The following is a 25819-nucleotide window of genomic DNA, read 5'->3' on the forward strand; positions in this document are numbered from 1 at the left end:
TGTGCTCAGTGTGAACCGGCTTTCATCTGTGAAGAGCACAGGGCGTCAGTGACGACTTTGCTAATCCCGATGTTCTGTGGAAAATGCCAAGCATCTCCTGGTATCTGCTCCATGCTCTGGACACTACGCTGACAGACACAGCTACCCTTCTTGCCACAGCTCGCACTGATGTGCCATCCTGGATGAACTGCACTACCTGAGCAACTTCTGTGGGTTGTAATGTAGACACCGCCTCATGCGACTGTATCTCTAGGGGTGAGAGCAATGGTAAAATGAAAAAGTGACCAAAACAACAACCAAAAAGGATGAGAACACAGAAATGGTCTGTAGTCACCACCTGCAGAACCACTCCTTTATAGGGGGTATCTTGCTAATTGCCTATCATTTCAACCAGTTGTCTGTTCCATTTGCACAACAGCAGGAGAAATTGATTCACAATCAGTGTTGCTTCATTACTGGACAGGTAGATTTCACAGAAGTGTTATTGACTTGGAGCTACATTGTGTTTTTTAAGTATTCTCTTTATTTTTTTTGAGCAGTGTACATACAGTACAGACCAGAAGTTTGGACACACATTCTCATTTAAAGATTTTTCTGTATTTTCTTGACTATGAAAATTGTACATTCACACCGAAGGCATCAAAACTATGAATTAACACATGTGGAATTATATACTTAACAAAAAAGTGTGAAACAACTGAAAATATGTCTTATATTCTAGGTTCTTCAAAGTAGCCACCTTTTGCTTTGATGACTGCTTTGCACACTCTTGGCATTCTCTTGATGAGCTTCAAGAAGTAGTCACCGGAAATGGTCATCCAACAATCTTGAAGGAGTTCCCAGAGATGCTTAGCACTTGTTGGCCCTTTTGCCTTCACTCTGCGGTCCAGCTCACCCATACCATCTCGATTGGGTTCAGGTCTGGTGACTGTGGAGGCCAGGTCATCTGGCGTAGCACCCCATCACTCTCCTCCTTGGTCAAATAGCCCTTACACAGCCTGGAGGTGTGTTTGGGGTCATTGTCCTGTTGAAAAATAAATGATGGTCCAACTAAAAGCAAACCGGATGGAAGAGCATGCCGCTGCAAGATGCTGTGGTAGCCATGCTGGTTCAGTATGTCTTTTGAATAAATCCCCAACAGTGTCACCAGCAAAGCACACCCACACCTCCTCCTCCTCCATGCTTCTCGGTGGGAACCAGGCATGTAGAGTCCATTCGTTCACCCTTTCTGCGTCCCACAAAGACACGGTGGTTGGAACCAAAGATCTCAAATTTGGACTCATCAGACCAAAGCACAGATTTCCACTGGTCTAATGTCCATTCCTTGTGTTCTTTAGCCCAAACAAGTCTCTTCTGCTTGTTGCCTGTCCTTAGCAGTGGTTTCCTAGCAGCTATTTTACCATGAAGGCCTGCTGCACAAAGTCTCCTCTTAACAGTTGTTGTAGAGATTTGTCTGCTGCTAGAACTCGGTGTGGCAGTGACCTGGTCTCTAATCTGAGCTGCTGTTAACCTGCGATTTCTGAGGCTGGTGACTCGGATAAACTTATCCTTAGAAGCAGAGGTGACTCTTGGTCTTCCTTTCCTGGGGCGGTCCTCATGTGAGCCAGTTTCTTTGTAGCACTTGATGTTTTTTACAAACTTTCAAAGTTTGATCAATTATTCGGACTGACTGACCTTCATTTCTTAAAGTAATGATGGCCACTCGTTTTTCTTTACTTAGCTGCTTTTTTCTTGCCATAATACAAATTCTAACAGTCTATTCAGTAGGACTATTAGCTGTGTATCCACCAGACTTCTGCACAACACAACTGATGGTCCCAACCCCATTTATAAGGCAAGAAATCCCACTTATTACACCTGACAGGGCACACCTGTGAAGTGAAAACCATTTCCGGTGACTACCTCTTGAAGCTCATCAAGAGAATGCCAAGAGTGTGCAAAGCAGTCATCAAAGCAAAAGGTGGCTACTTTGAAGAACCAAGAATATAAGACATATTTTCAGTTGTTTCACACATTTTGTTGTTAAGTATATAATTCCACATGTGTTAATTCATAGTTTTGATGCCTTCAGTGTGAATGTACAATTTTCGTAGTCATGAATACACAGAAAAATCTTTAAATGAGAAGGTGTGTCCAAACTTTTGGTCTGTACTGTACATGCTTGAGAAAGGTCCACAACCTTGGAAAAAAAAGTTGCCATATCGGCTATTAAATCATATCACTTCATTCTATTTTGTGTGCGGCCTCCATATTTTTTACATGGAGATAGATAGATGCACAGCACACGGACCATGCGCACACATCTCAAAAGGAAACCCAACATTTCATCAGCCAAGTACAGTAAAATGGAGGTCCCACGACAATCCCTGTCTTCTTCGTCCATTGTATGGAGGCCCATTCAGAGAACAAAGCTCCATAGGCTGGAGCCGTAGTCAATGCCGGTTCTCACGCTGTGATCCACAAAAACTGTGCCTTGAAAAGTGGTGACATCAGTAAGGTTACAGCAGTTCACAGCTGCGCACCACTAATCATTCCGGCTCTTGCTCTGCCCTCTGCGTGACAGAGGACTCCATGGGACAGAGCTCGGCTTTTTTCCGCAGAGCATGAATGAAGCAATAGAGCATGTGCACTGTGACTCCATTCTAACAGTGGGTAAATTGCCCTGTTCGTGTGATTAGTTGGGGGTCTCAATGATCGGATCTCATACCTTAAATGTGGCACTTTTATCCCTATTAGAATAAAGTGATAGTGAGCTTCCATGGCCATCATTTCACTTAATCTGCTATTTGACTGCAGAGCTTGGCTTTTTTTTTTGGCATTGGATGGATGGTTGGAGCAGTTGAGAATATGCATTCTGTCCTGTTCTGGCGACTAGTTGGTAGCTGGGTGTCTCAGTGGTTGAACTTCCCTTGTTGATCTAAGCCAGGGGTCCTCAAACTACGGCCCGCGGGCCACATGCGGCCCACGGAGGACTTTTATCCGGCCCGCCGGGCTATGGGCGGAGTAGAGGAGAGCGGTGTCAGCGCCCGCCCTTCTCCCCCGCTTGCTCAGGGCCCCGGCAGGCGGATACTTACCTCTCCCCGTGCCTCTGCAGATCCGCTGTCTTCCTGCTCTGCGCTTCCTATGAAGTCTCAGGTCAGAGGGCGCGGTGACGTCTTTACACCGTGCCCTCCCGAGTGCCGTCACAGGCAGCGCAGAGCGGGACGCCGCCGCCGCGACGCTGGAGTCCGGACCAGAGTAGAGCAGCGGCAGCAAGTGAGAAGTGAGGGGAGTATTGGATTTTTTTTTTTTTTAATGTATGGAGGCATAGGTCATTATATGGGGGGGTGACATCCTGCATGGGGCATTATATGGGGGGGGAAAGGGACATCCTGCATGGGGCATAATATGGGGGGGGTGACATGCTGCATTGTATTGGGGGGGTGACATGCTGCATGGGGCATTATATGGGGGGGGGGGGGGGGGAACAGCCTGCATATGGCATTATAAGGGGGAAACAGCCTGCCTATTGGGAACATTTACCTGCCCATTGAGGACCTATGCTGCCTATTGGGGACATTTACCTGCCTATTGGGGACATTTACCTGCCTACTGGGGACCTATGCTGCCTATTGGGTACAGTTACCTACCTATTGAATTACCGGTTGATTTAACTTTACTTGTTCTTCATTTTAAATATTGTATTTGTTCCTGTATTGTTTTTTTTACTACAAAATAAGATATGTGCAGTGTGCATAGGAATTTGTTCATAGTTTTTTTTAAAAACTATATTCCGGCCCTCCAATGGTCTGAGGGACCGTGAACTGGCCCCCTGATCTAAGCTATCACCTATTCTATAGAGATGTCACAACTTATCAAGGGGACGGACATCCCCTTTAACCACTTCACAAAATCCACGGCACTCGTACAGCTTTGCGGGATGTATGTACTGTAATGCAGCGGCTTGCGGCTTTACTGTAATGGTCCAGGGGGTGTGCTCTAGCTGACCATTTACCTCTCCCTCAGGTGACTGATCACATGACTGTGACATCATCGCAGGTCCTGTGTGCACTAAAGGATATATAAATCCTGGTGGTTTGGAAACAGGGTGAAAGGCGTGAGGCCTGATCCCTGTGTGTGGGACACCATTAGCCTGGAGAGGTTGGAAGAGAGAGACCTGGTGAAGCCTGGAAGGCAGAGGCTGGATCTAGGATACCAGTAGCCTTTTGAAGGTACGTGGCTTGGAGACTACGTCTGAGAAGCCTTAAAGCCCCTGCAGTGGCAGAACCGAGTTGAGAGAAGCAGCTAAAACCCGGCAAAGGTAAAAACGCTGCTTGATGTGGACATTGTTATTGTTACCTTGCTGAAGGCGGTATCGGGAGCCAAGTGGACATATCTGTCACTGGAAAGGCTCTTGGACATTATATGTGTAATATGTCGGTGAGCCACTGAGATGGACTATGTTATGTGCAGTTTATGATGTGTAATAAACTGCTGGACTGTGAAATACCGGAAAGACGTTGCATGTGTGCTTTAATTGATCCGGTGAAGCGAGTACCCCCAGCGTGATGAATAGCGCTGCCTTACAGTACACATATGGCAGAACAACCACGTCGGCTCACTCAGAGTGCCGACACGATCAAAAGCAAATGTCAGCGCTATGAGAGCCGACACCCTGCAGCAACACCCACGATGGGAGCTAGTGCCGATCGCGGGCATAACCCCTCTGATGCCGCTAACAATAAAAGCAACATCGATCGGGTTGCCGAGGGAGGGAGCTCCCTCTCTGCTCTCATCAACACAAAGTGATTGCGATCGCGTTGTGCTGATTCGGCCCGGGGTCAACGTGGAGACAAAGAAGGCTGCAGGCTCACCCAGGTATGGTGCCCTGTAAGCTTCTGCTCTGAGCAGGAGCCGACACGCCTGCTGCCAGTGTGCCATGAACAAATGCATTGGAGAGTATTAGATAAGCAATCAGGGCAGGGAAAGTTGAGGTCCCATCCAGGGACAAGGTAAAAAGAGTAAAAGAAAAAAATGTGAAAAAAAAAAAAAAAGAAAAAATGAAAAATATATTAATCCAATGAATACATTTACAGTGGGTACGGAAAGTATTGAGACCCCTTTAAATTTTTCACGCTTTGTTTCATTGCAGCCATTTGGTAAATTCTAAAATGTTCATTTTTTTTCTCATTAAAGTCCACTCCGCACCCCATCTTGACTGAAATAAAACAGAAATGTATAACTGTTTGCAAATTTATTAAAAAAGAAAAACTGAAATATCACATGGTCATAAGTATTCAGACCCTTTGCTCAGTATTGAGTAGAAGCCCCCTTTTGAGCTAGTACAGCCATGAGTCTTCTTGGAATGATGCAACAAGTTTTTCACCCCTGGATTTGGGGATCCTCGGCCATTCTTCCTTGCAGATCCTCTCCAGTTCCGTCAAGTTGGATGCTGAACGTTGGTGGACAGCCATTTTCAGGTCTCTCCAGAGATGCTCAATTGGGTTTAGGTCAGGGCTCTGGCTGGGCCAGTCAAGAATGGTCACAGAGTTGTTCTGAAGCCACTCCTTTGTTATTTTAGCTGTGTGCTTAGGGTCATTGTCTTGTTGGAAGGTGAACCTTCGGCCAAGTCTGAGGACCAGAGCACTCTGGAAGAGGTTTTCATCTAGGATATCTCTGTACTTGGCCGCATTCATGTTTCCTTCAATTGCAACCAGTCGCCCTGTCCCTGAAGCTGAAAAACACCCCCAGAGCATGATGCTGCCACCACCATGTTTCACTGTTGGGATTGTATTGGGCAAGTGATGAGCCGTGCCTGGTTTTCTCCACACATACCGCTTACAATTATCACCAAAAAGTTCTCTTTGTTTCATCAGACCAGAGAATCTTATTTCTCATAGTCTGGGAGTCCTTCATGTGTTTTTGAGCAAACACTATGCGGGCTTTCATATGTCTTGCACTGAGGAGAGGCTTCCATCGGGCCACTCTGCCATAAAGGCCCGACTGGTGGAGGGCTGCAGTGATAGTTGACTTTGTGGAACTTTCTCCCATCTCTCTACTGCATCTCTGGAGGTCAGCCACAGTGATCTTGGGGTTCTTCTTTACCTCTCTCACCAAGGCTCTTCTCTCACGATTGCTCAGTTTGGCTGGACGGCCAGTTCTAGGAAGACTTCTAGTGGTCCCAAACTTCTTCCATTTAAGGATTATGGAGGCCACTGTGCTCTTAGGAACCTTGAGTAATGCAGAAATTCTTTTGTAACCTTGGCCAGATCTGTGCCTTGCCACAATTCTGTTTCTGAGCTCCTTGGGCAGTTCCTTTGAGCTCATGATTCTCATTTGGTGTGACATGCACTGTGAGCTGTGAGGTCTTATATAGACAGGTGTGTGCCTTTCCAAAACAAGTCCTATCAGTTTAATTAAACACAGCTGGACTCCAATGAAGGAGTAGAACCATCTCAAGGAGGATCACAAGGAAATGGACAGCATGTGACTTAAATATGAGTGTCTGAGTAAAGGGGCTGAATACTTATGACCATGTGATATTTCAGTTTTTCTTTTTTAATAAAATTGCAAAAATTTCTACATTTCTGTTTTTTTTTCAGGCAAGATGGGGCGCAGAGTGGACTTTAATGAGAAAAAAATGAACTTTTTAGAATTTACAAAATGGCTGCAATGAAGCAAAGAGTGAAAAATTTAAAGGGGTCTGAATACTTTCCGTGCCCACTGTATGTAAAAACAAAAACAAATAAAGTACACAAATAAAACTGTCACTAGTTTACCCCTTCAGTTAACACCGTACATAAATAAAAACGTGGCAAAAATTATGCTTTTTTCCCCCTTTGCTGGTATGATGAAAAAGTGGAATAAAACTTGATCAAAAAGTGAAAAGTAAATAAAAATGGTACAACTGAAAATGTCATCTTGTCCAGCAAAAACAAGCCACCATATAGCTCTATCAACAGAAAAATAAAAAAGCTATAGCTGTCAGAATATAGAGATGGAAAAACCTTTTTTTATTTTTTTTTATATAAAATAGTTTTTGGAGTAAAAGAGGCAGAACAAAAGAAATGTTATAAGTGTGGTATCGCTGTAATCGTACTGACCCGAAGAATAAAGCTGCCTTATCCCTTTTACCACACTGTGAATGGCATAAAAAAAAAAATTCCTGAATTGCTGTTTTTTGCTCATTCTGCCTTCCAAAACTCAAAATAGAAAGCGATCAAAAAGTGATATGTGATTGAATCTAAAAACAATTCTTGACCTGTTGTTGATTTGTTCATTTTGCCTCATAATGATCGCAGTGAAGCTTATCCTGCGCTCTACGCTGAGCGCTTCCACCGGGGTCTCTATGTAAATCTCTGAGTTACGTGATTGATATGGAACCTCTGGCGGATAATTCAATATAATGGAGGCAGATGGAGGTACTGTGGATGCCATCAGGCCTATGATTCTGAGGTGTCTGTCTTTTAAGGCGTACATAAAAGAGCGGTCGGCCACAGTTTTGTGCACCTCTGGAAAGAAGGACACCGCTGAACAGAGACCAGACTGAGTCAAGAGTAACTCTGCTGCCTCATTATGGTGAATGAATCCCTCGGGGAGTTCATCTAAATCCAATCACTCAAGAGATTTAGATGGAAACCCCGACGTAAGTGCTCAGTGTAGAGCTCAGGATAAATGTTATCCAAAATGTTATGCAAAATGTTCTCAATAAAAGCAAATCCCTGCTCGGGTCCATCATTCGTCAATGGAAATATAGGGGGCTTCCACGTTACTGGTAGCAAAAAGGCTCTGAAAAAGCGCTATGGATCTTCTACCCCTGAAAAAGAAATCCAGTAAATTCTGCGGTCCCAAATTCAAATATCCCCCTTCCTCCAGAGCCCCACAGTGTGCCTAAAATACATTTAGAACCCACGTTATTTTTCACTTGGCAACATCCACTGCTGCTTGTTTCTGGAAAACACCAATGGAGTGAAAATCGTCACTAAACCTGTAGATAAATTCCCAGAAGAGTGTAATTTCCAAAATTGGGTCACGTGAGGGGAGTTTCTGCTCCTCTGGCACTTATGGGTACTATATCAGGAGTGCACGCACTATTCTACAAAAATTTGTTCAAGAGACAAATATCGCTCCTTCCCTCCAGAGTCTTGCCGTGTGGTTAAGCAGTATCATACAGACACATATGGGGTATTGCCAAGTTCAGCAGAAACCGTGTGACAAATTTTGGTGCCATTTTTACCCATTTCTTTGTGTGAAAGATTAAAATCTGCAGCTAAAACAAAAGTTGTGGCAAAAATTGTATTATTTTTTCATCACCACCCAATGGTGTAAAATGCTGTGACACATCTTAGTTGTCAATATCCTTGCTGCACCCCTACATTAATTTATTGAGAGGTGTAGTTTGTATAATGAGGTCACTCTTGGGAGGTGGGGGGGGGGGGGGTTTCTGCTGTTTTGGCACCTCCAATGCGACATGGAACACTCAAACCATTACTGCAAAATCTGTACTCATATATGGCGCTACTTCCCTTCTGCGCTCTGCACTGTGCCTCAAAAGTAGTTTTCAACCACATATGGGGAGTACTGGCGGACTCAGGAGAAATGGTTTAACAAATTATACAGTTTTCTACTATCTCTTTTGAAAATTGAAAACTTGGGGCCAAAGCAACATTTTAGTGGAAAGAAAAAAAGGTAATTTTCCACTAAACTCAGCCCAATATTATACAATTCTTTGAATCACCTGAGGATTAAAGTGCCCACTACACCAGTAGATGAATTCCTCAAGAGGTATAGTTTCCAAAATGGGGTCATTTGTGGGTGTTTTTGCTCTTTTGTCATGTCAGGGGCTCTTCAAATGCAACAAGGCATCCGCAATCTATTCCAGCCAATACTGCGCTCCAAAGTTCAATTGGCGCTCCTTCCCTTCCGAGCCCTGACGTGCGCCAAAACAGCAGTTTTCCACTACATATGGGGTTTTGGCGTACTCAGAAGAAATTGCACAACAAATTGTAAAAGTGCATTTTCTCCTGTTACCCTTGTAAAAATGCAAAATTTAGGGCTAAATTAAATTTTTTGTCGGAAAAATTAAAAAAAGTGTTCATTTTTTCCTTCCACATTGCTTTAATTCCTGTGAACCATTTAAAGGGGTAATAAACTTCTTGAATGTGGTTTTGAGCACTTTGAAGGGTTCAGTTTTTAAAATGTTGCCCCTTTTGGGTATTTTCTGTCACACAGGGCCCTGAAAGTTACTTTAAAATAACCTGTGGTCCCCAAAAAAAAAACAAAAAAAAAAAAAAACACTGTTTTGTAAATTTTGTTGGAAACATGAGATTTTTAACCCTTCTAACTTCCTAACAGAAAAAATACGGTTTAAAAAAAGATGCTTATGTAATGTAGACATATGGGAAATGGTATTTCTAAAGTATTTGGTACAGCATGAATGACTGGTTTAGGGATATCAAAATTGAAAGTCTGAAAAATGCTAAGTTTAAAAATTTTTCGCCAACATTCCGATATTTCGACAAATAAATGCAAAAAATGTTTTACCACTAACAAAGTACAATATCACGAATAAACAATCTTCGAATCAGTGGGATCTGTTGAAGCCTTCCAGAGTTATTATCACACAAAGTGACACTGGTCAGAATTGTAAAATTTGGCTTGGTGAGGAAGGTGAAAACAGGTTTCGGGGTGCAGAGGTTAATAAAACCTCAACATATTCCATAGCACTGTACAGAGACTGTTGACATATATATTTCCCTCTGTCCTGTGGCTCGCAATTAAATTATTGGTATTTTTTTGTTGTGTGGGATTAAACAAATCTAAAAATGGGGACAATGTATGCATTACTTCATCAGTTGTGAATCCAAAACCCCAGGCAAGGCAACTGTGATAACCACTGACCAACTGGCTAGCTATACAATGCCAGGAATAATTAGCCTAATTATACAGAAGGTAAACGAGGCAAGTCTGTCACCACCTCCTCCAACCTTCCATCTTACTCATCCCACTAGCAAGAGTTAAAAAAATAAAGCAATAAATCAGGGGTGGGGAACCTCAGGCCCACGGCCTCCTTATATCCGACCCCCATGCAGATTCCCGGGGACCGCAGTGCTTGGGACGGCAGCTGTATTTTGACAGCCGCTGGCTCATTAATTTCTTCTTGCTCTGTGAGCATGTGCATGCAGTGTTCACTACTGAACGTTGAGGCATGTGCAATGAAAGATTAGGTATTGATACCAGTGCAAGCATCAGGACGTACTGTACTTTGTGGGCGGAGTTACCAGCAATTTATACGGCCCCCGAAGGATGGTATAAATATCCAAATAGCCATTGGCAGAAAAAAAAAAAAAAGATTCCCCATCCCTGAATAAAATGTTTTAATAGGAGGCAGAATGCTGGGTGTGGATATCTGGCTGCCGGGGAGGAAGCAATCATCAAACTTGTTAAAAGAGGACCTATCAGCTATGGGAAAAACATATCAGATGACTTCACTCAGTATTTTAGGGATGCAAGTTTACTCCAATTTTACCAGAAAGAAAGCAAAATCTGGCAACTTCTCTTCTTTGGGAAATACCAAGTATAAATAAGGAGAAACCATTCTCTACATAAGCAATGTGTAGAGAGTATTGGGCCAAAATCTGGTCTGGGTTTGGCCATTTTGTTGACCGCACTAGTCCATAAAATGTAACAGGAGAATCAATTCAATGTTTTCTCTAATTTTCTAAAAGAGAATGGCAAACACAATTAATTAATTCGCTAATGCATCTCAAAGAGCTGCACCTCCAGCCAGGAACCTAAAAATTTACTTTGACCCGAATATTGACATTTATCAGCCAGGTAATTAGATGCCCCTTATTATTTGGCCTAGATAAATGGAAACAATACATCAGCTTGAAAAGGGTAAATTGGTTAGCAGAGGATATAGCTGCTTGTAAAGGGTTGGTCTGAGTGGCTCACTATATAGACACTGACAGACAGAACCTCTTTCCCCTGTTGGTAATACATAATTCCTATTATATAACAGAATCTAGCATGAAAGTAGCAACACTGATCTCTCCTGTGTTTCCATGCTGCACATTCTCAGTCTCACTCCACACTGTGGTATCTCCCAGCTTAGAACCAGGAAGTCTTACAAAGCTAAAAAAAAAAAAATGAATAAGTGGAGATTCCCCAACTTCAGTCTCCCTTTCTAAAACAACCAGAGCTTTCATCATTAAATTAAGCAAGTTGTTTTTACTAGCTCATAAACAGGTGCATCTCACTAAATTAGAATATAATCAAAAAGTTAATTTATTTCAGTTCTTCAATACAAAAAGTGAAACTCATATTATAGAGTCATACCAAACAGAGTGATCTATTTCAAGTGTTTATTTCTGTTAATGTTGATGATTATGGCTTACAGCCAATGAAAACACAAAACTCATTATCTCAGTAAATTAAAATAATTAACAAAAAACACCTGCAAAGGCTTCCTAAGAGCTTAAAAAGGTCCCTTAGACTGTTTCAGTAGGCTCCACAATCATGGGGAAGATTGCTGACTTGACAGATGTCCAGAAGGCAGTAATTGACACACTCCACAAGCCACAAAAGGTCATTGCTAAAGAAGCTGGCTGTTCACAGAGTGATGTATCCAAGCATATTAATGGAAAGTTGAATGGCAGGAAAACGTGTGGTAGAAAAAGGTGCACAAGCAACCGGGATAACCGCAGCCTTGAAAGGATTGTTAAGAAAAGGCCATTTAAAAATTTGGGGGAGATTCACAAGGAGTGGACTGCTGCTGGAATCATTGCTTCAAGAGCCACCACACACAGACGTATCCAGGACATGGGCTACAAAGGTCGCATTCCTTGTGTTAAGCCACTCATGACCAATAGACAACACCAGATGCGTCTTACCTGGGCCAAGGAGAAAAAGACCTGGACTGTTGCTCAGCGGTCCAAGGTGTTGTTTTCAGATGAAAGTAAATTTTGCATTTCATTTGGAAATCAAGGTCCCAGAGTCTGGAGGAAGAGAGGAGAGGCACACAATCCAAGCTGCTTGAGGTCTAGTGTGAAGTTTCCACTAGTGTTGAGCCACCCCCGTAGAGTTCGAGTTCGGTTCGTCGAACACCGTTAAAACCAACGGCAGGCAAACAAAAACACATAGCAAACACATAGCAAACACATAGCAAACACATAGCAAACACATAGAAAACACATAGAAAACACATAGAAAACACATAGAAAACACATAGAAAACACATAGAAAACACATAGAAAACACATAGAAAACACATAGAAAACACTTCAAAAGGTGTCCAAAAGCTGACAAACTGCTCAGAAGACACAACTAACACATGGAAAAGTGACAAGTACATATAGTCATGCGAAAAGAAAAGAGGTGGTGGAGTAAAAGGAGGGGGGAGACACAGATATAGGCATGTCATGCCCTTCTAAAACCAAAAAAGTGCGAAGCCGACACGGCCAGTCCATTCCTGCCCGTGCGACCTCCGTGTCGCCGGGTTTGTGCCAGAGCTGCGGTGGACCCTGACGGCCAGCACCCCTCTCCCAATACTGGTGCCTGTCCGCTGGTGGGTCGAGCGAGCCCCCGTGCGGTGGAGACAGGTCTAATCTTTTTAATTTAAATTGTCTCTCTAATTTGAATGAGTACACTTTAAATCCTTTTACAAGGATCTATTGGAGGGCAAGTCTCATGCCAGCAGCCGCGGTAATTCCAGCTCCAGTAGCATCCACTAAAGCTGCTGCAGTTAAAAAGCTTTTATAAGGAACGAGCTTGGTGGTCCACCGCAAGGCGTCCTACCGCCAGTCCCAGCCTCTGTGCCTTGGGGTGCCTCCCGATGCTCTAAACCGAGTATCCCGGGGGCCCGAAGCATTTCCTTTGAAAAAATTAAGTGTCCAAACTACACGTGGTGTAGCTTGCTTAACAGCTGGGATAATCCGTTGACTAGCAGACACTGCTACTAGGCACAAAGTATTTCCTGGGCTAGATGCAGTTAAAAATTTGTAATTAGATACTCTCGTTGGATGCTGAGAAAGCATTCCATAGAGTCTCCTGGCAAGCCATATATTATTCTCTTAAAAAGCTTGGGGTAGGGGTCTAGGGGACCCTTTTATAGCCAAAATCACGGCCCTGTATCGCAATATGTCGCCTAGGCTGAAGATAAATGGAACTGTAGCACCCTGAGGGCTCGGTTGCTACAGAGGTATTGCACCTCACCCAGAGGTGTGATATCTCACTCTCGGGTAAGGATGGAGTGTGGATCAGGACCCCGACACCTGCATGCATTACACCACATTGCCGTGGGCAGGGCGACCAATATGCCCCTGAGATGGGCACGACAGTCCCTGTCCCTGGCTGGAGTGGGGGGAGGGAACACCGAGGAAGGGGAGCCCTGTAGTGCAGGAGCAGGGAGGAAGCAGTTCCTGGGTGCATTGAGAAGGGAGTATAAAAGGTGGGCACCATCTTAGTTCAGTGCAGAGAAGTCTGAGCAGAAGTGACAGGGAGCAGGGGCTCTGCATGAGCTCTGCTCCGGAGGTGGGCCTAGTAACAGAGGCCCAGGCCTGGAAGAGGGAGAAGGAAGGAAGAGGAGCGGAGAAGGCTCCAGGAACGAAGGGATCCCAGGGGTGCGAACGGGCGAGTCGCCACCGCACGCCAGAATCCACCTGCGTGGAGGGGTCAGGCCAAAGGGGGAGACCGGTCCCAGAAACTAGTGGAGGCGGGAAATGACCCTCAGTTAGAAACCGGAGGCTGTGACATTTTATGTGGCGCAGCCCCTCGCTACACCCGCTAGGAAGGCACCACATAGGGTCAGGGAAACTGGCGCCAAGTTTACCAAGAGGAGGCCCGAGGCAGCCGGACAGAAGCGTGGTCACTGGTGGGGTAAGAAAGGCCAGACAAAGGACACACAAAGGGGGTCCTGTGAAGCGCTCCAAAGTTATCTGGGAGTTGTCTGAGCCCCTCACCTGGTGAGCACAGTACGACGTGGGCAGCCGTTACCTGCAGACGTGGTCTGGATAATAAGAACTGTGAGTAAAGGCCCTGGACTGCATCACTGACTCCGTGTCGTTACTGCTGATGCCCTGCACCATCACCCCCATCCTCCGCATACACTGCCCTGAGGCTATACTCCTCCCGTGGAGAGTTATACTATGCTCTGCTGCACCCACAACACCAGCCTCAGCAGTGTGCCCTGCAGCGGTGGTTCACTCTGACCGCAATCCACGGGTGGCGTAGTCGGACATTTAAACATTAAAACCACATAAATAGTTCCGCACTGATTTGACCGCCCTGAGCCATGGAACCGGGTCGCCGCCACGGAGACTACAACCCCCAGCATCCACCAAAAAGGGTCCGGCTCCGGGTGTCCCAAGGCCCAGGGGGTGCGTCAGAACATTTTCATCACTTTTCATAATCACCAATGGGACAAGGCAGGGATGTCCTCTGTCCCCTCTCTTATACATCCTAGTGACGGAGCACCTGCTCTCATCAATTCGCCATAAACCCAATATTAGGTGGATTGAGGTGGGAGGCACCGAGTACAAGTGCTCTGCATTTGCTGATGATGTCAATCACATATATCCATCAGCAGGCTGTTATGGCTGAAATAGATCACTTTGTTACATGGTCAAATTTTAAAATCAATGCAGCGAAGTCTGAGGCCCTCGATGTCTCCCTCCCCAAATCCATACAGAATTCCATCCAGTCCAACTTTCCCTTTGCCTGGCCCTCACAGGGTATCAAATTCTTAGGAATTCCTATTCATAGAGACCTCTCCCGTCTATGTTATCTTAATTTTGGGCCCTTTATTGAACAACTCCATACAGACCACGGTTGGCAAGTTAGAACTGTAAGATTCACTACGTGAACCACAGGTATTTTGTGGAAAAGCACATGTACACTGTGTTCCTAATTATTATGCAAAAAGTGTTTAGGAGTGATAAAAGGTAAGAATTTTTTGGTTATGTCAGTTAAACTCATTGATGGCGATGTGTGTCAGGGCTCTTTATATCACTGTAAGCAATTGCAGACACCTGTGCTAATTAGTTTGGCAGGTGAGTCCAATGAAAGGCAAGACTACTTAAGAAGGCTGTCTCACATTATTAAGCAGCCTACATTTTCTGCCAAAATGGGAAAGAAAAAGGATGTGTCAGCTGCTGAGAAGCAACAAATTGTGGAGTGTTTAGGTCAAGGCATGACTACAATCAACATTGTGCGATGATCAGGATGAAGTGTCTTGGCAATCAAGAAGTATGTAGCTGATTCACAGTACACACGTGTGCGTGCTTCTAAGGGAAAATTGAGGACGCTTTCCTACAGGCAATTACGTCAGGTTAAAAGAGCAGCGGCAAAAAAGCCTTGTCATAGCAGCAGACAAGTTTTTGAAGCTGCTGGTGCCTCCAACGTCCCCCGAACAACAAGATGCAGGGTCCTTCAGAGGTTTGCAGCTGTGCGTAAGCCATCCTGTCGACCTCCTCTATCCACTGCACACAAGCAGAAACGGCTCCAGTGGGCCAAACAATACATGAAGACTGACTTCAAATCTGTTTTGTTCACCGATGAGAGCCGTGCAACGCTCGATGGTCCAGATGGATGGAGTGGAGGATGGCTGGTTGATGGACACCCCATGCAAACACGGCTATGACGCCAACAATGAGGAGGTGGAGTAATGTTTAGGGCTGGAATCATGGGGAGAGAGATTGTCGGCCCCTTTAGGATCACTGAAGGGGTAAAGATGAACTGCATAATGTATGTGGAGTTTCTCAAACGGCACTTCCAGCCATGGTTCAAGAAGAAGAACCGTGTATTCCGCAGCAAGATCATTTTCATGCATGATAATGCACCGTCTCATGCTGCACATTACACATCTGCATCTCTGGCTGATATGGGAATAAAAGGGGACAAACTTATGGTGTGACCCCCATGCTCCCCTGACCTCAACCCCATTGAGAACCTCTGGAGCATCATCAAAAGGAGTGTCTATGATGGCGGGAGGCAGTTCACATCTAAGCAACAGCTCTGGGAGGGTATTCTGTCCTCATGCAAAACAATTGAAGCAGAAACCATCCAAAACCTGACAAATTCAATGGACGAGAGAGTTCAGAAGCTCCTTTCGAACAAGGGGTCCTATGTGCAAATGTAACATCACCTAGAATAAAGTTTTGAGTTGAAAACTGTTTGATTTCAGTTTCTAATAACCTGCTAATGCTTATAATTTCAAAAATGACCATTTTTTTGTTCTTTATTAAAATGAAAAGGTTGATCGAAGAGTGTGGGGGATCTAAGAGTGTGGCAACCCAGTAGTCAGTACTACTTCGAATTCTGACAATATGAGGGTCATGTTGCAGGTAGTGCAGCAAGAAGGCACTCATGTGTCTTGCGCATCTAGGAGCCCCAAAATTATTTTCCGGGCTAGATGCAGCTAAATATTATTATTAATTTGAAAGCTGGTGGAGCTTAGTATAGATGGCCTAATAGAATCAGTACTGCAAAGTGCTACAAGGCCCAAATTATTTTCCAGCCAAGATACAGATAAACATGATTAGCAATTTGAAAGCTTAAAACAGTTGGTGAGGTGATTTTAACAAATCATCAAGCTTTTACTCTCCACAGGATGACACAGGGGTTGAAAAGTCCTTTCGGATCCATGATTTGTTCATCTTTATGAACGTGAGTATGTCTACATTATCAGTGGAGAGCCGCGTGCGCTTATCTGTCAGCACACCATCAGCAGAGCTAAACACACGTTCAGACAGAACGCTGGCTGCGGGGCATGACAAGATTTCCAAGGCGTAAGTGGCGAGCTCCGGCCATTTATCCAGATTGGAAGCCCAAAAAGAGCAAGGGTCCAGTGACACAGTCATGGCTTCAATGTTTACTTGGAGATACTCCTGTACCATCGTCTCTAGGCGTTGACTATGTGTCTGACTTCTTGTCTCCTGTGGCCTAGCAAATGATGGGCTAAAAAAGTGGTGAAATGATTCCGCAAAATTGATGTTACCAGCAGATACTGTGTTTCTGTTACGTTTTGAGTGCTGAACACTCGACGGTCCCACGGTTGGCAAGTTGGAACTGTGAGATCCACTAAGTGCACCACTGGTGTTTTGTGGAAAAGCACATGTAAGATTCTGCAACAGTCTCTGCTGATACTCCTGCATGCGTGCATCTCTTTCTATGGCAGGAATAATTTCTGCAAATTTACTTTTGTACCAGCGATCTAACAGTGTGGCAACCCAGTAGTCAGGATTATTTCTAATTCTCACAATTCGAGGGTCATGTTGCAGGTAGTGCAGCAAGAAGGCACTCATGTGTCTTGCGCATCCAGGAGCACCAAGTCCCTGTTGTGTTGGTGGCGAGGTAACAATCATGCTTCCTTCCTCTGCCCTCTCCCCCCAACCTCGCACAACAGAAATGTGATCAAGGTCTCCCTCATCTGATGAGTCTTCCATCAGTTCGTCCTCCACTTCTTCCTGGGCTCCTGCACCTTCCTCAATAGTTTGGCTGCAACCATGCGCCCTGGTAAAACCATCTCCCCCACCCTCACATGCCTGCCGCCTTGGTGCTGCCGAAGATCTGGACCTTGCAGATGTTAGCCCTTCCGCATACAACTCCTCCTCCTCTACTTCCTCCACCTCCTCTTGTGCCACCACCTGACTCCGAATTCTGTTTAACATGTGCTCCAGCATGAAAATCACCGGAATAGTCATGCTGATAATGGCATCGTCAGCACTAAACATCTTCGTCGCCATTTCAAAACTGTGCAGAAGGGTGCATAGGTCCCTGATCTGAGACCACTCCTCCAGCGTGATTTGCCCCACCTCTGAATCTCGTTGGCCCAGGCTATACATCAGAACATATTGCACCAGGGCTTGTCAGTGCTGCCACAGTCGCTGCAACACATGCAGAGTGGAATTCCACCGGGTAGGCACATCGCATTTTAGCCGGTGAAGTGGGAGGCCCAACGACTTCTGTAGAGATGTAAGTCGCTGAGCTGCGGGATGCGAACGGCGGAAGTGAGCACACAGCGACCGTGCCCTCTGCAGAAGGCCATCTAGTCAGGAATAGTGGGCTAAAAATTGCTGGACAACCAGGTTCAACACGTGAGCCATACAACACAGGTGTGTGACATTGCCCCAGCGAAGGGCCGCACCCAGGTTTGCAGCATTGTCGCACACGGCCTTCCCTGTTTTCAGGTCCAGTGGAGACAACCATTCATGAAACTGGTTCTCCAGAGCTGACCACAACTCCTCAGCTGTGTGACTCACATTTCCCAGACATTTCAAAGTAAAAACCGCCTGATGACGTTGAGCCCTGCTGCCAGCATAGTAAGGAGGTGTGCAGGATCCCTTCTGCGCAGTTAGAAAGCTTGTGGCATGACCAGACAGGCTTTGGGTGCAGGTGGAGGACCGATAGGAGGTTGAGGAGGCAGAAGCAGTGGAGGAACTTCGAGATAAAGAGGACTGACGTACAACTCGTGGGGACGGCAAGACTTGGACAGCAGCCCCTTGTCCTGCTGTCACCATAGTTACCCAGTGCCCAGTCAGCGACATGTAACGCCCCTATCCATGCCTACTCGTCCAAGTGTCTGTGGTGAAATGCACCCTGTCACACACAGAGTTTCTCAAAGAAGCGGTGATGTTGTGTGCGACATGCTGGTGGAGCGCAGGCACACCTTTCTTTGAGAAATAGTGCCGACTGGGCATCTGGTACTGGGGCACTGCGATGCACATAAGGTCTCGAAAATCCTCTGTGTCCACCAGGCGGAAAGGCAGCATTTTTGTAGCCAAGAGCTTGCAGATGGTGAAATTCAACCTCTTAGCTTTCTCATGGCTAGGAGGAAATGGTCTTTTACTTGTCCACATCTGAGGGACCGAGGGCTGGCTGTTGTGCTTAGACGGGGTTGAGAAGGGTGTCCCCGGCTAACTGCCGGTCTGTGAGGAAGATGCAGGCGGACATGTTAGGTTGCCTTGATCCAAAGGTGGTGCTATCGATGTCGGACAGCGCTGAACACCAGCTGGTGTTTCCACCTCCAAAGAAAATGATGACCTGCCAATCACGCTGGCTGTTGCGGGTAAAGAGGTGGCAGGTCTGCGTCCCAAAACAGGTGTGACTGCTGTCCCCCCAGTCACAGAGGATGAAGAGGCCGCGGATGCACAAGATGTGGCAGACGGTGGTTGGCCCGGCCGGCTAGGCCGCATTGTAGCACAGTGAGCTTCCCACTGCAACTTATGCTTCATGTCCATGTGCCGGTTCATTCATGAAGTACTCAAACTATGTATTTTTTGGCCTCTACTTAGCTTTTGCTGACAAATGTTACAGATAACATGAGTTGGGTCATCCTTATCGATCTGAAAAAATGCCCAGGCTATGCAAGGCTTAGCACCCATGCGACCTGAAGAGCCACCACGAATTGTGGTCAGAGGCAGAGTTGTGTTTGAGGATGCAGTTGTTGACGTGCTTCCAGTACTACGTCTCTGTCCAGGAAGGCGCAACCTGACCTCGTCGTCACTAGCATCCTCCTCCACCTCCTCTGCTGACCTCATCTCTTGGCTGACTGTGGGTTGACAGTAAGTGGGATCTCCACCTAGTCATCATCACCCTGTGTGTTATCACACCCGCCGTCCTCAGAGCCAACCTCTTCCTGCCCTGACAAAAAACTAAAGTTGTCGCTCCAATCAGGTATTTGAGTCTCATCATTGTCTTCCTCATTGTCTCCACCAACAGGAGATACAGTTTGGGAACGATGGTCTACATTATGGTCAGAACCTTCTGCGTGTTCCTGGATCCGACTCAAAGATTCTGGGCATCAGCGCAGATCATTTCCTCGTCTGGATTCACAGAAGCTCTGGAGCCGACCTCTGATTCCCAGGCTATAGTATGAGTAAACAGCTCTGCAGACTCAACCATCTGTTCTACCCCATACTCAGACGGGCAGCTGGAGACTTGGGAGCTGTGAGGAAGCAAGTGCGATTGGGGTGACACCTCTGAGGACTGGAGTATTTGTGATGTTGAAGTTGAGGTGGAGGAGAGCCCACTTAAAGGAGCACTTGATATCCATTGAAGCACCTGCTGTTTTTGTGCCTCATCTGGAATTTGTAGCGATTGGCGTGGCCGTAAGAAAGGGATCTTATCACATTGTCCGCTAAAAGAAGTAGACATTTTAGTTTGGCTGGAAGATGGTCTTTCTTCTGCAGATGTTACTGTTGCTTTAACACCTACCCCACGGACACAGCCTTTTTTTCCCTTCTCAACACGCCTATTCCCCTTTCCACCAGCAGCAGGCCTTTTTCCACTCATTTTGGTGGTTAACTAATTGACAACTCTGGAGTTGTTTGCACAAAAAACAATGGATGGGAACCGAGCAGAGCTGAGTGGCCAAACTGTGGTATTAGCCCAAAAGTATTGGCTGGGTTAGATGCAGATAAAAATTATTTTGAATTTGCAACCTGGTGGAGGTTAGTATAGATGGACTAATAGAACAAGTCCCACACACTGCTACAAGCCCAAATATTTTTTCAGAGCTAGATGCAGATAAAAATTATTTTGAATTTTCAACCTGGTGGAGGGTAGTATAGATGGACTAATAGAATGATGCTATGCCCAAAAGGTTTTAGTTGCCTAGGTGCAGTGAAAAAAATTGTATTCTATACACAGGTGGTGTAGCTTGCAACACAGATAGGCTACTCCACTGACTTACACACACTACAAAATGCAGCTTAGCTAGATTTAGCCAAATGCTGTGAAAAAAACTTGCACAGCACTGCCACAGACCTGCCTGGCGAAAAGTGATAGGAACTGATGTAACCTAGCCCTCAAAAGGACTGCAATTACAATTAGTCCCTACTCCAAACCTATCTATTTAAGAGCACAGACCTGCCTGATAAAAGTCGTAGGAAATGATGTAACCTAGTCCTCAAAAGGACTGCAATCACAACTATTCCCTACTCCCAAGCTATCTGTAGATTTGTGCGAAAATTGGCTTGAAATTAACAAGGTATAGCGCACACAGCAACAGCGGTGCCGTCTAACACGCAGCTGCAGCAGTGAGAAAATGGTGGCTACGTGGAAAATGGCTGGGTCTTATAGAGCAAGGACATGTGACATACACTGCCAATGACACATGCCCTTGCTTGTGTGAAAAAAAGCACTTCGCTCCGTGTGTGCGCTGCTGATAGGCTGACAGATTGCACCTCCCCACTGTAAATGCGGGAAAGAGAAAAAAAAAATGGAGATCTTCATTATTTCTGCAGAGATCCATCCCCTGCCCCTCCCCCCGCCCCGCTGTACACTCAAACTGCGTATTAACATTAATTTTCAGCATTACTGAGAAAAAATCCAGTTATGAATTTGATGCACGAACAGTTATCGAACATAACCTCGAACAGCCGAATTTTTTTCAAATCGTTCGTGTTCGCCGAACGGCTCGAACACCGCCCAAAACAGCTCGAATTTGAGATTGGCGAACAGTTCGATTCGAACACCGCTCATCTCTAGTTTCCACAATCAGTGATAGTTTGGGGAGCCATGTCATCTGCTGGTGAAGGTCCACTGAGTTTTATCAAGACCAAAGTCAGCGCAGCCGTCTACCACGAAATTTTAGAGCACTTCATGCTTCCCTCTGCCGACAAGCTTTTTGGAGATGGAAATTTCATTCTCCAGAAGGACTTGGCACCTGTCCACACTGCCAAAAGTACCAATACCTGGTTTAAAAACAACAGTATCACTGTTCTTGATTGGCCAGAAAACTCAACTGACCTTAACCCACAGAGAATCTATGGGGTATTGTCAAGAGGAAGATGAGAGACACCAGACCCAGCAATGCAGACAAGCTGAAGGCTGCCATCAAAGCAACCTGGGCTTCCATAACTCCTCAGCAGTGCCACAAGCTGATCGCCCCCATGCCACGCCACATTGATGCAGTAATTGATGCAAAAGGAACCCAACCAACTATTGCGTGCATTTACTGAACATACATTTCGGATTGTAAAAACATTTACTGAGATAATGACTTTTGTGTTTTCATTGGCTGTAAGTCATAATCATCAGCATTAACAGAAATAAACACTTGAAATAGATCACTCTGCTTGTAATAACTCTATATAACATATGAATTTCACTTTTTGTATTTTAGAATGGAAATAAATTAACTTTTTGATTATATTCTAATTTAGTGAGATGCACTTGTATATACGGTAATTTAATGTGAAGCTAGGCTAAAAACAATTAGTAATTAAAGCACTTTTTTTTTTATCCCTTAGTCACTTTTCAACGTAGTAAACCTGAAGCTGATGAATTGACTCTCCCGATTTCTACAGAGAAGCCAACAGCAATCAACCTTGTCGTTCTTGTGAATCCTCTAACGATCCGCGCTCAATTCTCTTTATATTCTATATCACTTGTGGATCGGCCACTCCATCCCTTATTGGATTACTTCTTTCTGTGGAAAAGGCTTCTGTTTTGCCTGAGATGAAATTTGTGACTTTGAAAAACTGTGTTATGGCAGCATTATTACAGTTGTCAAAAAAAAATGGTGCAACATGTTTAAGTCTGTGTCTATAAAAAGGGGATATACAATACACCAAATTTAAAATGAAAAAAATAAATAAATAATGGTGTGAAGACAGTCAAATTTGACAAGTTGTAATAAACATTAAAGTCATGGGGCCAGATTCATCAAAGCTTTCAAGACAGAATTCTGGCGTAAAAGGTTTGAAAAGTCGCATAATGTAGGCGAAACTCAGAATTGCGCCTATATGTTGCGGCTATTGGCGCCTTCACACAAGTTTCTCCCAGCTCCACAGAAATGGGCAGAGCTGTAGCAGGACAGGGAGGTGGCAGGGCCTGAAGTAGGATTTGTGGTGAAACGCACACATAGGTGTACACCCCTTCATGAATCTGGAGCGACTGACTCCAGCACATCCCCTCATGAAGGCCGGCAACAATGCCAGACTTGGTGAAACAGGCCCTTTCTTCTGATGTGATGCAGCAAAGTTATCACAAAGGGTGTGTGTATGGGGGAGAGCATCGATAGCAGATCAGTGGGGTCTGACAAGCAGTAACCCCCATGAGCAGTTATTACAAGCTCTGGCAGCGGCTGGATGGAAAAACAAGGAGCAGAACTGCACAACTCCATTCACTGTGTACCAGCAGTTTCTTTTGAGTAAGTGCGGCTCCATTCCATGTGCTTACATCCGGCTGCCACAAGAACTTGCAACAGCTCTTTGGTGAGCGTCCAACGCCTTGCACCATAACCAATCAGTCGTTAGAAGATGGATATAAACACATGGAGCGGAGCTGCTCTGCACAGCCCTTTCATTGTGCAGCAGCTATTGCAGACTAGCTCCTATTCTCTTGATTAGAAGCTGCTCTGCAATACCTGGGAGCAGCCACTACATCCGGTCAGTGGCAGAACTTGTAACAGCTGATTGGTTGGGGTTCACACTCGGAGCTCTCACCTACCTGATAATGATTACGTATCCTGAAGATACTTCTCCTACATCTTGGGCTGTGAATAAGCCACAATCTGAATCCTACACCAGAAACCTTGTGGATCAGGAAACTTGTGTGCAGTTTAGCCTTCCCGGCGCATGCGCACAAGTTTCCTGCTACACAGCCGGCAGAGATTACTGCGCCTTCTGTACAGGGTAAATTGCGCAGGAGCGGGATCTGGCCGGGAATTGCATGTCACAGGCCCCTGTGATGTACAGGGGAGGGTGGAAATATGGAAATGAAGTTAATAGGCGGGGATTTCTTCTCATCCCCCGGACACAAAGCTTGACAAAACTTATTTAATAAAAAGCTATTTCAAAAGCAAGCAAACCTCTACTATGGGCCATACAGTAAGTATAGATACACATTTCTATCACCTGTATGCCCATAGTAGAGGTCTGACAAGTCCCAGGGGGTGATAGATTCCCTTTAAAGTTGTAATAATAATATTAGCAAAAACCTCCAATTAGAAATGTAGTATAGTTTTTCTGATTCGCTATTTCTCTTTCCTCATGTGCAGGCATTGCAGGACCTTAGGTATCCATGGTTACAACCACTCATGTAGTGATACAGTAGCTATTAGTGGTCGTAACTATGGATACCTAAGCTACTGCAATGCCCTGCACATGAGGAGAGATACACGGCAAATCAGAAGAACTATACTACATTTCTAATTGGAGGTATTTGCTAATATTATTATTATTACATCTACTACATATTGGGATATCGGAGATGAGAGAGAGAGAGCGAATACCCTTAAGGTTAAAAGAAAACAAAAATAAACAAAGGGTCTGATCTGACCGCTAACCATTTTATTAGAAGGAAAAAAAAAAAAGATGTGGAGAGCAACTTTTTTGTATGTTTGGACAGTGACTAAGTGGAATTTATGCTAATTGAAGACATATCAGGGAAAACAATGAACATGTCACTATGTCAACTTTAATTTCCATCTTCATTCTCCTCAAACAGAATTACAGAGATGTGACCTGCGCCTAATGTCAGACATCGCTCAGCGCACAGAGTGCAAACCCTTCTGTAAATCCAGTACAGTCCTAACCTGAGCAATATAACAGGACAGTTTTTATACTAGCAATGACGTCGTGCCCTGATGACGTCACCGCAAGCCTGGCCCGCGCTCACCTGATCGTCCTGATCACGAAGTAGATGATGACGGCCGCGCTCACCACCACCAGCACGGCCAGGGCCCTCTGGGTCTGAGGCTTGGGGGCGGCCGGAGCGGCCATGGTGGAGGCCTGCTCGCCCTTGGCAGTGTGTGAAGTGCTCCCATTGGCGGCGGCAGGAGGCTGCGGAGCGCTGGCCCCGGTGGGCGATGCTATGGCAGCTGAAGTGGGGCCCGGAGAGCTGTGTACGCCGGGCACGGAGCAGAGAGAGAGCAGCACGCACAGGACGCAGGTCACCCAGGCGGGGGGCGGCACCGAGCTGCCCGCACACATCCTCCTCCCCGCTGCCCGGAGGAGAGGACAGCTACAACCGCCACACAAACCGCAGGCACAGCGCACGACACGGCTGCCTGCGCCTCTACTACTTCCTGGTCTGAGAGCGCACGCTGCGTGGTTGCTAGGCGATAGGCAGCTGTACGTGATGACGTCACACGTCCACACTGGGGGCGGTGCCTCTGGAGTTGGCTCTTTGGTTGTGTACATGTTCTCTGAGTGCAGTCTGTTCTCTGGCATCAGCCACGTCTGGAAGAGGGAAGGTGCAATGTCCTATAGGATTCCTGACTGATCTCCTCAGCTGTCAGAACCTTCCCTTCATGGGGCACAATCACACAGTGCAGATTTTCTGTGTGGATTTGCACGTGGACAATCCACAGCCTAGTACAAGCCGGGAAAACAGGAGATTTCAACAGATCCCATACACACTTTGCTAAACTTTCTGCAAGAAAATCTGCAATGCAAATCTGCAGCGTCACCTCCTGAGCTGGTGTACTGCGGATTAGGGCTCTGTCACCACTTTGGGGTTTGTAGTCTCTGCTGTTTTATAACCACGTATGACCAGGACCGGCTCCAGGTTTTCGTGGGCCCCGGGCAAAAGCGTCTCAGTGGGCCCCTTTAACACATTCCAAGATTCATAATGCACAGATACCGCAGAGAAATATATATATAGTACAATGCAAAGATTTCACTGACTTGTTGCATTACATGAGTGATATTTATTGTAATTTCTACAATAGCTCAGAACCCGGCGAATCCTCACAGCGCACAGTGCGTGTCCTGGGGAGATCCAAAAGTTCACTTTAGACCTCCATACAGTATTATGGGCACCACATAGTCCTCCATACAGTATAATGAGCCCCATATATTGCTCCGTACAGAATAATGGGCTGTTATGCGCT

The 25819-nt window shown here is 45.5% G+C and overlaps 1 protein-coding gene across 3 annotated transcripts in view; it reads right to left on the reverse strand.

Moving 5' to 3' along the window:
* The window catches only part of FAM174A (family with sequence similarity 174 member A), a 513219-nt gene extending 488167 nt beyond the window's left edge, over positions 1-25052 (reverse strand). For 2 of the 3 annotated variants that reach the window (XM_073677998.1, XM_073678008.1), the window contains exon 1: positions 24604-25051. In XM_073677998.1, the coding sequence (XP_073534099.1) occupies positions 24604-24917 (314 nt within the window). In that variant the 5' untranslated portion in view covers positions 24918-25051. Of the gene's footprint in view, positions 1-24603 lie in introns of all 3 variants that reach the window. The other variant, XM_073677987.1, reaches the window with a different exon arrangement.
* Between the last annotated feature and the right edge of the window lie 767 nt (positions 25053-25819).

This window comes from Phyllobates terribilis, unplaced genomic scaffold, assembly GCF_046119375.1.
Source record: "Phyllobates terribilis strain yellow unplaced genomic scaffold, ASM4611937v1 Scaffold_1__5_contigs__length_1240528914, whole genome shotgun sequence".
Lineage (NCBI taxonomy): Eukaryota > Metazoa > Chordata > Amphibia > Anura > Dendrobatidae > Phyllobates > Phyllobates terribilis.